Source organism: Molothrus aeneus, chromosome 17 (genome assembly GCF_037042795.1).
Source record: "Molothrus aeneus isolate 106 chromosome 17, BPBGC_Maene_1.0, whole genome shotgun sequence".
NCBI lineage: Eukaryota > Metazoa > Chordata > Aves > Passeriformes > Icteridae > Molothrus > Molothrus aeneus.
The window spans coordinates 6,029,134-6,042,726 of NC_089662.1; the positions used below are offsets into that span (position 1 = coordinate 6,029,134).

A 13,593-nucleotide genomic window follows, 5' to 3' on the forward strand; every position below is an offset into this window, starting at 1 on the left:
TCCCCATCCTGCTGGGTGGTTTGTAACACCTCCCTAGAGCTGGAATTGTAAAACCTGAACAGGCTTTAACAGGGAGGGAGTTGGTGCAAGGATGAAATCATTTCTATGCACACTGGAGCCTCCTATCCTAAAACATGGCACCTGAGGAAAAATGAGATGGTAACTACTGCAAACTAACGTGGAATTGTTGGAGTGCAAGGAGGGAAGGCTTCCTAGGCCTTAACACACATTTGTATTGTGATATATATCACAACATGTGATGTGTATGTATATTATATATATCATTGTGGTTCCATCCTTGTGGTGTTATTGGTTCTGGAGCTGGTGCCTTTGTTAGCCCAGTTTTGAGTCATCCTTGGTGCACCTGACAGTTGTCTCTGAGGAGCATCTTCCTCAAGAAACTAAGGTCTCAACAAAAGAGCCATCTTGACCTGCTGTTGGACAGGTTTATTTAGAACAACTCTTATTTCCTGCTCTGATGGGAGACCAGACCCCATCCTGGTGATATTTACATTTCTGAAGACATAATTATTACACAAACAACAGGGGGATTGGGGTGAGAAGGAGCAAGGAGCTGTATGAGATCACTGGGCTTATAACTTACTCCCTGTAAAACATTCACAGCTGCAACAGGAGGTTGAGTTGAAACAGTGACAGCCCAATCTGATGCACAGGGATCTCCTTTAGCTCTGGCAGAGCTGTAACTTCAGCTTGAACTCCTCAAGGCTGAGCAGGAACCATAGCTGAGCATTTTAGAGTTCATTCTGTGTCAGGCAGGCAGCAGCAGCCCTGGGCAGTGCTTCCAATGAATGGGAGATGTGTGAATTCATCCCTCACCTCACCCTGATCCTTGCTGTGTGTGGCTGTGCCATCAGCATCAATTTAGAGAACGCTGTAATCAATTTACTAAGTTGCCTAAAGGTGCCCTTTTGGTGGCCTCATATTTATTAATCAGGCCCTCAAACAGAAAGATGACTTGGCAGAAATTTTGCCACACTTTGTGATTTGAAACCTTAATTAGCAGACAGAGTGTCCCCAGGATTACAAGTGTTTCTCTTGTTTTAGTCTCTGTGTAAAGCAGCCTGAGGGTAAACCACAGAGGTGGGGTTTTTTCCTGATTTAGTACAGAGCAGTATTTCAAGAGGGGAGTTAAATTGTAAAGACTGGAGTAAATTAGGTAGTGCTTCAGCACTGCATTCCTTTGATCAGATCTGAGGAGTGTATGCATCAGTTTCCAGCCGCTCACATCTGGGAGTGTCTTCACTGCCACGAAGGGCTCACTGTACAGTTTGGTCCATGAGCTCTGAATTATTCTAGACAGAAAGAGGAGGGAAAAGAGAATTACCAGAAAACTTCATAAGCACACACAGAAATTTTTTCATCCTTTGGAGGCTTTTCCTGACTGACCTTTTCTGTGGAAAGGTAACCAAGTCAGGCTTGGCAAGGGAGATGCTGGAATATTATGCTCTCATAGCTGTGTGATTTATGTAGAGTTCTGATCTTCCCTCTCTTCCCCAGCCCCTCTTTTGTTCAGTGTGCACACTGATCTCTCCACACCCCTTTGTATTGTGCTGGCAGGATTGGACAGGCTTCATTTCTGTGGGACAGCAGATCAAATGAAGGGATTCCCGAGGATGGATGGTGTGCTGGCACTCATTCCCCCAGGAATGGCAAGACTTAGAGCATAATTCAAGTTCCAGCTGACTGTTTTCATGAGTGAGGGATACAGAAAACAGTAAAACTTTCTCTGCTGTCCAGTACAGGGAAAACCTGACATGTCCCAGGGACCTAGAGACAGGTTCTGCTGCTGGAGAAAGATTTTGTCTGCCTTGAGCCTGGGCTAGACCCTCAGGCACTCCATCTCAGATGGCTTTGCAAGGCTGCTGCAAGCCTGTTCCCAGACATCCACATGCAGCTTCTTCAGCACTTGTGTTCTGTCTGTTCAATCTAGCAGGGCTTTAGGTACTTGGCAATACTGATTGGGAGTTTTTCCCCCCTTAAATTGCAGCAAGCATCTTTTTCATGGGCAGCAGTGGGAGCTGGCATTGCTGAAGGAGAGCCTTCAAACCTTGAGCAGTGCAGCAGCAGTGAGTTATGCACAGGATTGAGCAGGGAATGGTACTCACCAGAGCGTGGGGAGGTGGAAAAGGGAGAAATATTTACATGAGCTTGGCCAGGGTGCTGGGAAAGCCTTCTAGCCCACTGCTGTCAATGTCCTGAGGCCTGTCAAGGAAGACAGGGATGGCATCATTGGCATCAAGAGAGAAATTCTCTTTTCTGCTACTATTTGACTGCATTACAAGGCTGAGAAGACAGCAGAGTGATGTGCTGCTGTGTGGTGCAGGCTGTTCAGGACAGGCTGTTCTTATCAGCACCCTGCTTGTGAGCTCAGCCTCGTTCTTTCCCTGACTGTTCCTGAAATGACCCTTAATTCAGTAGGTTCACCCCTGGGAGGCAGGCAGCAATAAGGAGCTGGGTGTGTTCCTGCAGTGAGCAGAGGAGGACCTGATTGCCACCCACCTGTGGCTCTGCAGGATGGCTCCCAGGAAGTCCCTCAGCACCATCTGCTGCTGGTACTGGCTGTCCATCAGGATGCTGTCGGACTGGCGCCTGCTCAGGAATTCCTGCAGCCCTTCCCCTGCGCTGCTCTCGCTGCTTCTGTTGGGTGAAGATGAGAAACCTCTTTGTTTCTGAGATGCTTTTTTGTCCCTCACTCCAAGTTCGGCTCAGCACAGAAAGGGAGCCTGCTGGGACTGAGCCTAAGGACACTCTGCTTAATTTCAGCAAGGAACTGGTCACTGTATTTGCTGCTTTGTTAGAAGATGGATTGGGCTGGCTTGCATCTGACCAGTTGTTCTTGTTCAGTGTCAGTCAGTGATCTAAGTAGCCAAGGGTAATGGAGAGGCTGTTTTCTGTGTTCAAACCAGGCCAGGATAATGGTTCCTGTCACAGACATATTTTGTGAAAAATCCTTTCATTAGGATTTTTCTCCTGAGAAGCTGAGAGGCCTCAGAAATGAAATGTAAACAATGATTATCTGCTGCTGTGGAATGCAACAGGTGCATCTGGGATTGGTCTCAGGTGGTTGTTTTTAATTAATGGCCAATCACAGTCAGCTGTCTCAGACTCTGCTCAGTCACAAGATTTTATTATCATTCCTTCCTTTCTAGCCTTCTGATTAAATCCCTTATTATTTTAGTATAGTTTTAATATATCATTTTCTTTTAATGTAATATATATCATAAAATAATAAATCAGCCTTCTGAAACATGGAGTCAACATTCTCATCTCTTCCCATGCTGGGGTTGCCTGCAAATTCTACAGGTTCCCTACCAGTGAAGGATCATTGCAAATATTATCCACAAATATTATTGCTTGTTGGTATTGCAGCAGAACTCTCAGCTGATCTGATGCTTACAGCCTTGGAGGAAAGCATTAATTAGGCTGCTTAATGATAACTGTGATTAGGGGTATCCAAGACTGTAGGGATGCAGGATGCCCTTTGGGATGTGGAGCAGCAGGAGAGATTGCTTCTGCTGCAGTGAAAGACAGCCACTTCTGCCCAGGGTAACAGGCAAAACCCAGCCCCAGGGCAGCAGGGTGCTGGGGCTTACCCAAGCCTCTTGCCAATGATGGTCTGGAGGAACTTTCGGGCCGAAATCTGCCCCAGGAATTTCCTGTAGTTGTCAGTGAATATGGCGTCAGCGTGGCGCTGCATCCTGGGGAGGGAAGGAAGCACAGGGTGATCTCTGAGCTGTCAGGGAGAAAAAACTGAACAGCCCACGTGTACAGGGCTCATTCCAGGGCAGGTCACCACAGCAAACACCTGGTAGTGTTGGACTGCATTAGTGTTGGAGGGTAAAAGGATTTGAGGGAGCTCAGTCCTGACATGGAGGCAGCAGGCAAAGGGAAATATCTGGGGCTGGGCTGTCCCTGTGCTCTGCAGCAGCACCAGCACCATCACCATCACCTCCTGGGAGAGCTGTGTCTGGGACAGGGTGACAGAGCCTCCAGCACATCTCTAGCCTGTGGTTAGACCCAGGCTCCAGAAAATCCACAGGTAAGGGAAGCACAAACCACTGGGCTGGTGCCACAGTTCTAGGGATGAGTCCCCAGTGCTTCAGACAGAAATAATGATCCTCTGTCTCCAGGCAGAGGGAAAGGAGAGGCTCTAGCATCCCTGGAGATAGAATTGTCCACTGAGCTCTGGGAATCTGTTCCCTGCAGGAGCCCTGGGCCTGTGAGCCTGCCCCTGTCAGTGTGTCCTTGCTTGGTGGGGACAGCAGGACATGGCTCCGGACATGGGTGATGGTTTGGGACCAACTGAGCTGCTCCTGGGCTGTAACCAGCACTCTCTGCAGCAGCAGGGCTGGCAGGTGAGGCACAAACCTTTTCTCAGCGGGGTCTGTGAACAATCCCTCCTCCTCCTGCTCCTCTGCCAGGGGGCTGTGGCTCTGCAGGGAGCTGCTGTGCTGCAGCTGGAGGCTCATGGCCTTGCCAGCAACCGGCCCTGGGCTGAACCTGCAAGAGAAACCCCAGGCACACTGTGAGATGTGCTCAGGTGCCAGCTGGGGCTCAGTCTTCTTAACCATCATTCCCTACTCTCCTGCTTGTTCCTTCTCCATTTGTCATCCCATCTTAGCGGTGACACAAGTAGTGTCTGTCACTCTCCCCAGCTAGAAACTGCCCTGAAGCTCTCCCAGCAGTGGGAGGATGGTTTGTAGAGCTGCCTCAAATACACACCCCCCTCCCTGAGCTCCCAGCAGAATCCCACTGCTGTTCCTGGTGTCATTGTGCCATGCCTTTGGCACAAGGCTAAAGCATCTTCTATGGGACATTGCAAATCCACGTCAGAGAAGCCAACGCTCAATTTTGGGTTTCTGTTGAGTTGTAGAGGTACAAATCAGTGTTGCAACTTGTAAGACCCAACAAGAAAATACTTAAAATATTAATAGGTATCTGTAGATTTCCTGTTCTAGAATATCTGCAGTTCTGACTTCAGTGCAAGTGCCCTGCAGCCACAAGTTTTTATCAGTGTTTGGGCTGGAGGTGCTGCCTGCTCTGGAGATTGCCAGATTTCCCTTTACAGAACCCAGCATTCAATTCTAAACCCAACTGTTTGGGCTGAAATATTCCATCAGGTGCCTGCCTGCTTTGGAAATCTTTGGAAATCACCCCTGCTTTGGAAACCACCCCAGCACTGTACCCAAAAAATTCAGACAGGACAGAGAAATAGGCCTAGAAACACATTTAGAGCTCATCTGGCTTTCAGAAGTGCTGGCAACCTTAGTTTGGCACCTGCTTATTCTGCACAAGGTCAGAGATGAGGCAGGGTGAGAGTGTGGATAAAGCACTCAGCACTTACCTGAGAGCTGGGTAGAGAGGGGAGGAGATGGAGCAGGTGACTAAATGCAGGAACAGGAGTAGGGTGGCCTTGTCCAGCATCTTGCACCCCTTGGAGTCACCTAAAATGCAGAGCAGCTGAGTCAGGGCACTGAGGGGAGGCCAAGCTCCACCTTGGTGTTCTCAGTCCCTGTCACTAACATGTTTTATGAAAAATCCTTTCATTAGGATCTTTTCTCCTGAGAAGCTGAGAGGCCTCAGAAACAAAATGTAACCAATGGTTATCTGCTGCTGTGGAATGCAACAGGTGCATCTGGGATTGGGCTCATGTGGTTGTTTCTAATTAATGGCCAATCACAGTCCAGCTGTCTCAGACTTTCTGGTCAGTCACAAGATTTTATTATCATTCCATTCTGTTCCTTTCTTTCCTTTCTAGCCTTCTGATGAAATCCTTTCTTCTATTCTTTTGGTACAGTTTTAGTATAGAATTTTCTTTTACTATAGTATATATCACAAAATAATAAATCAGCCTTCTGAAACATGGAGTCAAGATTCTCATCTCTTCCCACGTTGGGGTTGTCTGCAAATTCCACAAGTCTCTCTACTCATTTCTCAGCACAAAGGGACTGGAAACGTTCCTCTGAGGCTGTGGTGCTTCCCAAGGCAGAGATGTCTTGGTGTGGCACGGTGCCCCCATGGAGGGCAGCTCCTGGGGGCAGGGGCTGGGTGTGATGCCCTGGAGCTGGTGCCTGCTCTGTCAGGGTTTGCTGCTGTGGGAGCCCCTCACTGACCTGGAGTTCTCTCTTGGGCTGCTGTGAGCCCCAGGAACCCCTGCAGGGCTGTGAAAGCACCTGGATGAGGCCAGCAGCTGGCAGGGATGTGAAAGGAACCTGCACAGAACCTTCTGCAGCCAGACCTGGGAGCACCCCTGCCCTGCCCTCATGGCTGTACCTGCAGGGCACAGGTCTGTGCCTGGGCTGCCTCACTGGCTGCCCAGAGACTGGGCAAAAACAGGGAAATCCAAATAAAACTCCTGGGCAGAGGGTTAATACTGACTGGTACCCCTGGCAAAGCCATTTATCAAAGGCAAGTGCTGGGCTTGGTTTGCCAAAGGCAAGTGCTGGGCTTGGTTTGCCAAACAAAACACAGCCTGTTCCTTCAGTGGAGAGGGGACTGGACTGGAACATGGAAATATGTCCCTTTGGAAGGGCTGAGATGCTGCTGTGGAGAGGGGACAGGACTGGAAAATGGAAATATGTCCCTTTGGAAGGGCTGAGATGCTGCTGTGGAGAGCAGCTCCAGCTTTGGAGCAGTGAGCTGGGCTCAGCCGTGGGTGGAGTTTTTGTGTGCTGGGCTTGGCTGAAGGGCTGAGGATGACTCAGGCCAGAGTGGCCCGGGGTCACCCACCCTCGGGGGCTGGATACCGAGCTGAATGCCGAGCTTTTGTCCCTGGAAGCCAGCAACAGGAGGAAGGTATTTCAGTGAATGCCTCTCTTCCCCAGCTTCCATTGAAAGCGACTGATCTTTTGCTCAAAGAAGGTTCTTTAAGAATGTGGATAGGAACCTTTAAAATACCAAGTTTCCCTGTTCCCTATCTTATTATACACAAGAAAAGAGCAGAAAGGTGTTTGATCTCCCTAAGAGGAGGGGAAAAAACCCTCTTCCAAATGTATAACGAGACTTCCTGTAAAAGGAGCAGCTTCCAGATGGAAAGGGTTTGCTTGGACTTCTGGTTGCTCAAGTGAACTTTCAAGGAGTGGGTTTTACCCGTGGGGGGAGGAGGGAGGGAGGCTCTCTGCTGGCAAACACCATCAGTGAGCTCTCCTTTCTGCTTGGACAGAACAGGGCAGCACAGAGAGGGGGAGGCTGATTCAGGACCTGAGCTCGTGCGGGTGGGTCTGATGCTGACACCAGGCGAGTTAATAACAGAATTACTGGCAGTGCCCGAAGTGCACAGACAGACATGGAGAGGTGTCCCTCCAAGAAATGGGGTTTTTTATCACAAAGTCATTCTCACCCAGGCTCTGTTTGCAGTTACTTGTGCTCCCAGATGGGACCAGCAGCTTCCCCAGCCTTTCCCCTGGGAATAGCACAGTAGCTCCTGCAAAGCTCCTTGTGCTCATGGGGGGCATCTCCTCCTCCTGCACAATCACTTTGGCCCCCCAAAGAGCCAAGGAATGCTTAGAGGGACTTTGATAGATGTACAGGACTTCTGCTTTTAGAACAAATCCCCTGCTTCCCTTTCTTTTTTGACTTTTTCATTTGAATTTGGAAAGACATGCTGCTTCTGTGCCTCTTCCCTAAATATCTTCAAGAAAATCCCAAGTCAGATCTTTCTAGATAGAGGAAATTATCTAAGGCATCTATCAGTGGGTACCAGCAGACCAGCATCTATAGAAAGTGCCAACCAGGAGATTTAATCAGTATTAGAGAAGCTTCTATGTGAGCTCAGAAGTTAAGTGCCCATGTAAATGCCCAATGTTGTCTGCTTCCCCTTCCTAGGACACAGCCCTGATTATCACTTTCTTTCTGTCTCTGGCTTCTCTTTAAATGTTGGATTTTTCTCTAGAATTGCTTTTTGAATATTTGAGATTTTTTTTTTAATTTCTCTACTATTAGTTTCTTTGAAATTATTTTTTCTTTGTTTCTGGCTTTGTTCTTCTTCCCCTATCCTGCTTTGTCTTCTCTCCCTTAGCTACAGCCTGCTTCCAGATTTTGGGGTACGTCTGTCTCCCTTTTTCCCTCAGGAATAAATCAGAAATGAAAGTTCTACATCCCTTCCCAGATGTGTCTGCTATTTCAGAAGAGAAGCTGGGAAATGGAAGTGTCACCTTGTGTGCAGGCAGCTTGACAGCTCTGCAAAACATTGTCACCTTTGAAATTCTCCTGAGGTGAGGGACACCTTCCCTTTCCATTCTGGCAGCATGTGAAAAAATGATTAATAAATAAATCCCCCTTAAGATGAAGAGCTTTTAGCACCATTCCAGCAGATGAAGTGTAATAGCTTTGTTCCATCCTGTGCCGTGGGAACAGCAGCATTGTGACAGTGATGTTGGAGGGCTGGGGAACTGCCTCTGGCCAATTCTGAAACCTCAACCTGAGCAGTCTTCAAAACACCTCTGTGTAGATGAAATGAAGCTTTTGCCATGCCTGCTGTTTTATAAAGCTGAAACTTTCATAGCCTGAAATGCTGCATTAGAAAAGCAGAAATCCTTTCAAGTGCCTCCCTGTGCCCAGGCTGGCTTTGCATTACCTGTGGCACAGAGTTGTGTTCCTCCTCACACTTTGGTTTGGCTCAAACACAGTTTCATTGCTGGGTGAGTGAAACACCGCTCATTTGCCAGGGAAAAAGAAACTCACATCAACATAGCAAAAGAGAAGAACTGTGCTACAGCTGGTAATCATCTAGCATGTTTTATAAAGCTCATCTAAACATGTTTTATAAAGCTCATCTATAGTATAATTCCATTGGTTTGCATTTATGATGTAGCTCAATTGTTGTTTCATTCTATAACTTGGTACAAAAACACGTTGGTATAAATCTTGATATGGTACAAAGGCACCGGGCAAAGCTCATTCCTGATGCCAGTTTTGATTGCATTTCAGTGGAATTTAATTGTCCTCAACTTCCAACTAGACATTATCCTGTTAAATGCAGAGAGAGAGTCTCCCACTTACCGTTCCTGGAGAAAACAAGCTCTTCTTGGACCAGCTCCTGCCCAGGTGCTCCTTCCCCTGGTGCAGATCCGAGTTCTCCCCGGGAGCCCGCAGGGTTGTGCCGGGCAGGGCGGGCACTCCCGGAGCTCCCCGGTGTCCTCTGGCTGCCAGGGAGCTTCATCTCTGCCTTTTATACCTGAGCTCCCTCAGGAGTCCCGTGGGCTTCCACCGTCACAGCATCAATTATCCTCCTGAATTTCAAAGGCTGTGTTTGCATCCTCTTTGTGTGTGTGTGTGCGGAGGGGGCTGTGCCCGCAGCCCAGGGTCATTTGCACGATTTCTCTTTATCCCTCCAAGAGTGAAGAGCGAATAACAGCAGTAATCTGGCAGAGTGAATGACAAATTTACTTTGCCAGGTAAACTTCGTTTTTCCTCTGCAATTCCATTTTTTCCCTCTGCTCCACAATGAGAGTGAGTTAACCATTAGTACTTTCTCACACTGCATGAACAGGAGGGTTGATCTTTTATTGCTATTTTATTTTTCTTTGATTCTCAGCCTTTTTCTCCTTCTCCTTTGTTACTCACACCTGCACCAGGGGGGCAGTTCAGTCCCTCACAAACCTCACAGCTTCACACCAAGCCCACAGAGCAGCTGGAGAGCCCTGCTCCATTGATGTGCTCTGGAAAAAGGCAGGGGTGTTCCCTGGGGTGCTGCACCACCAGCAGCTGTGCTCATTCCTGAAACAAGGTTCATGAAAGCCCCATTAAAACCAGCACAGAGCCTTCAAGCCAAGAAGACCAGGACAGTTCAGAGGAGCTCAAAATGAGGCGACAGCATCAGCTCCACCTGCCAGGTTTTCCATATTGACTTCACAATGCCCGGAATTGATGGGGATGCAGACTGTCCTGTCTGAGGGCTTGCAGGACTCCATGTTGGGAAGAAGTTTCAGCAGGTGAGATGACTCATGTCTGCCTGCTGCCAAATGCCTTCACCTGGCACCGCAGTGGCATCCCAGCTGCTGGAGGCAGAGAGGGATTGCAGGGAGCCTGGTGCAGCTGGGGTGCACGTGGGTGCCTGTGTATGCAGGGGGTCAGAACCATCCAGTGATGGTCTAACCCTGTTACTGCCTCTCATTGCTTCCTGCAAATCAGGCAGCTGTATCATCTGTCATCCCCTGGAGATGGGGATTCCTGGCTAGCACAGAGCAGGTTTTCCAGAGTCCTGGTCCTGGTGCACACAGCTGCATGCAGTCCCTGCAAACTGGAAAGGGATTTTTGTTGGCTTTTTTCAATCTGTTTTTGTTCTCTCATGTGTGAGGCCAGTTGCACTAATTTTTCAGCATGACTTATTTTTCTTCCACTGTCTTGGTGCTGCACTGGCTGAACAGATGAATCAGATCAAGCTGTTAAACCAGCCAAGAGCCAGTGCTATTTCAAGGTATTATCTTCTAGCCTGGTCTTGAGCTGATTCTCCATCCAGCTGGCCCCTTGCCCCTTACACAGAGCTGATATGACACCAGGCAGTATTTCTCTGATAGGGAGAATCAGTAGATCAAGGATAATCATTCTATAACTGACTTGTTTATAGCTGCCTGCTACCCAGCCTGGGTTAGGAGAGCTGGGGTCTGTGCTCATATCTCAAGTGAGCTGCTTCCACAGAGGGCTCTGTAAAGCTCCATCATCCCAGGGCTTTCCTTGTGCTGCCCAGGTTGGGTTCCTGCCATGCACAGCTGGACCTAGCAAGACCCAAAACAATGGCTTTGGGTTAATTGAAGGAGGCAGCAGAAATTTCTAAAAACCCTCGAGGCTCTGTTGGGTGCATCCAGCTTAGGAGTTCTGCAACAGCATAAACAGAGCAGTGTTTCTATCCTGGGATTTCCTGTCTCAGCTCCAATCAAAACCTTCCTGTCTTCCCTGGACCCAGAAAGGTCCTTTTTGGAGCTTCTCCACCAGGCTCCACAGGCTCTCCCTCTGGCTTATGCAGAAATATCTGTGAGAGGTGGGGTGGTGACTGACTTGTGGCAAATGCCCTAATAGAGAATAAAACAGAACTGCCTAAGACTAAAAATTATGGGTTTTTTCCTGGGTTTGCCACCATAGAGGTGGGATGGAACCCATTTTGGTTTAAGTGTCTTATCCCAAGTGGCAGAACTCAGACACATTATAATAAATTCATAATCATTTAATTGCAGTGTTCATTACTGCTGTGTTCACAGTAACTTTCATTTCTAAGTTCTTTGTAAAAATCCTGTAATTTCTGTGGAAGGCAAGCAAATTAAAATGAGGTGAGAAAGACAAGATTTAGCCTGTGATACCAGTTCCTTCTAAGGAAGAAACAAAAAAAACAAAACTCCAACCCAGCGGGTGTGGTGAGACTTGCCATTAGAAAATTATACAAGACTCGGTTTCTTCTTCTTGGAAGGATAAAGTGTTGAGACTTGGATCTTCAGATCCTCCAGACTCAACCCTTTGAACATCAATAGAGCTCCTGAGGAGAATTTTTCCTGGAGGAATTTAAATTGGTAGGAAGCCCAATACAAACATTTATCAAAATAATCTCAAGGAAGGAGACACTCTGGGTGAAAGCACTGTTTGCACTCTGAGAATGAGTCTGAAGCAAGGGATCAGATTAAAAACAGACAAAATAAATCAGAAATTCAAAATGTGCAAGAAGGGCTGTTGGAAGGACTGTCTTGTGGTGTTAAAAGCCTGCTTGAAAATCCTGCTTAATCTTCAGACATGAGCTGTCCCTGAGCCTGTACAACAGAGCAAGTGGCAGCAGCCTGTGAGATGTGCATCTGTCAGGAGGCACGATGGGCTCTGCAGGTGGGATCCATTTATAGAGCCTGTAGATACCTGTCTGCCTCTGTTTATTTCCTAGCAGAGCTCTGGAGCATTTCAGCATCACCCAAGTGAACTGCCAGGAGTTTCAGCCAGGCATCAGCACGTTACACTCAGCTGGAGGCTTGAGAGTTACTGATTCCCAAATTTCTGGCTCTCTAAATATCATCTTCTTCCTCCTCCAGCCGTGGCAGACAGAGCTGAGATGCCAGCAGTGAATGTCAGTAATTAGGGAGCTCATTTTTGGTCTTAGCACTCTCATTTCAGTTTGGAAAGGAGCCTTGGCTAGAAGGTTACACAGCACATTACAGCCAGGATCAGTGAACAGGGAGAGGCAGCTTCAATCCTTTGAAAAGCCTCTGATAAAAAACTGAATAAGAGTGAGATGGTACTGGCATAAAGAAGGCAAAATGTGGTTTATGGAGAGGGAATGAGGAAGGTTTTGTTGTTTTTTTTTCCAGTAAAGGATGAGAAATGAGAGCAGTTGTGAGTAATTTTTTTCCTGGCTGAATACAAATGTGCAACCTGAGGATGATGAGATCCTGGAGAACAAGGGTCACACATACAGTGAGTGATAATAAAGAGGCCTCACTGCAAAGACAAGCAGGAAATACCACAAGAAAGAAATGTAAAAAGGACTAAAAGAAGCCAAAGATTATTTGGATTTGAAGAAAGACTTCTTGCCTGAGCATTGTCCCAGTTTAGAACAGAGTGCTGACAAAATTGTCATGTGCACTTGTTTAATCAATTTTGGCTTTGAAACCCACTTACATCCAGTAAGCTTTGGGGAAATCTTCTCTTTTTTTAGAATAAATAGCTTTCTTTTTGTCATTTCCAGTCAGGTGCAAGGAGTGGGTCAGTGTGGTGCTGTGCAAGGTGGGGAGCCACAGAGGGCGGATGGCACCACCTGCTTGTGGCTCCCAGCCTGGGGCACTCCTGGCCTGGAGGGTTTGGGGTGAAATAGAGGGGGAGAGAAGGGGCAGGAGCTGCCTAAAACCTGAACATTTCACCTGCCTAATTCTGCTTGGAGTGAGTTGTGCCATTTCTGTTGGGGAGAAAAGAAAAAGATTAAAATATACAGTAACAAAGGTCTTTTCCCCTTTGCCTGCAAACCCCATCTGAGAGGACTGAAGCGTGTGAGAAGGTGTGTGGACAGCAGCACCAGCACATTCAGTGTACTGGTAATACTGGGAAGAATTTAATCTGTCTGTTAATCCATTCTGATAAGATCCCTCCTGACATTTTCAATAATTATTTCTTCCTTCTCAGCGATTTTTTTTTTCATCCTAAACATTTAAAGTTTGGGAGGTAAGAAGGTGAAAGGGCAGAATTTACTGCTTTCCTGAGCTCTGGCATTATCCCTTAGTCACTCACCAGGGGCAGGAGAAGCTCCATTTAAGAGGAATTTTCTCTTAGGATTATTATGCCAGGAACTTTCTGTGTATAAATGTCTCTGGCTTCTGCCATTCACTCAGCAGTGTTCTCCAGTTGTCTGTAATGTCTTCTGCACTAAAAAACATGAAGGATTATCTAATCCAATTGCTAAAAATCTTTGAAATTGTTATCATTAATATCCACTTAATTCAAATGCTTGGTAACAGCCTAGAAAATCCTTTTATTACAAATACCATACCTTACTTCCTCAGTAGATAAGTAACTGATTCGGTTTTCCCCAAAGTATTTAGGCTCTCTGGTAATAAAGCTCTGCAGAAAAACCAACCTGGCACTTCTGATAGTTTAGGGATAGGAAAA

The 13,593-nt window shown here is 47.2% G+C and overlaps 1 protein-coding gene across 1 annotated transcript; it reads right to left on the bottom strand.

Moving 5' to 3' along the window:
• Positions 1–432: 432 nt before the first annotated feature.
• On the bottom strand, positions 433–9,129 carry GHRH (growth hormone releasing hormone). Its single transcript, XM_066561610.1, has 7 exons — positions 9,022–9,129; positions 5,366–5,465; positions 4,390–4,521; positions 3,615–3,719; positions 2,521–2,658; positions 2,127–2,223; positions 433–1,313 (listed from the first exon to the last, which is right to left on the bottom strand). The coding sequence occupies exons 2-6, from the start codon at positions 5,443–5,445 to the stop codon at positions 2,160–2,162; spliced, it is 519 nt and encodes a 172-aa protein (XP_066417707.1). The 5' UTR covers positions 5,446–5,465; positions 9,022–9,129; the 3' UTR covers positions 433–1,313; positions 2,127–2,159.
• Positions 9,130–13,593: the final 4,464 nt, after the last annotated feature.

Coding starts and splice junctions, on each gene's coding strand:
- GHRH (XM_066561610.1), bottom strand. CDS start 5,445: ATGCTGGACAAGGCCACCCTACTCCTGTTCCTGCATTTAGTCACCTGC. Junction 3,720..4,389: donor ACAGACCCCGCTGAGAAAAG/GTTTGTGCCTCA, acceptor TTCCCTCCCCAG/GATGCAGCGCCACGCTGACG. Junction 2,224..2,520: donor GCCATCCTGCAGAGCCACAG/GTGGGTGGCAAT, acceptor CTTCCTTGACAG/GCCTCAGGACATTGACAGCA.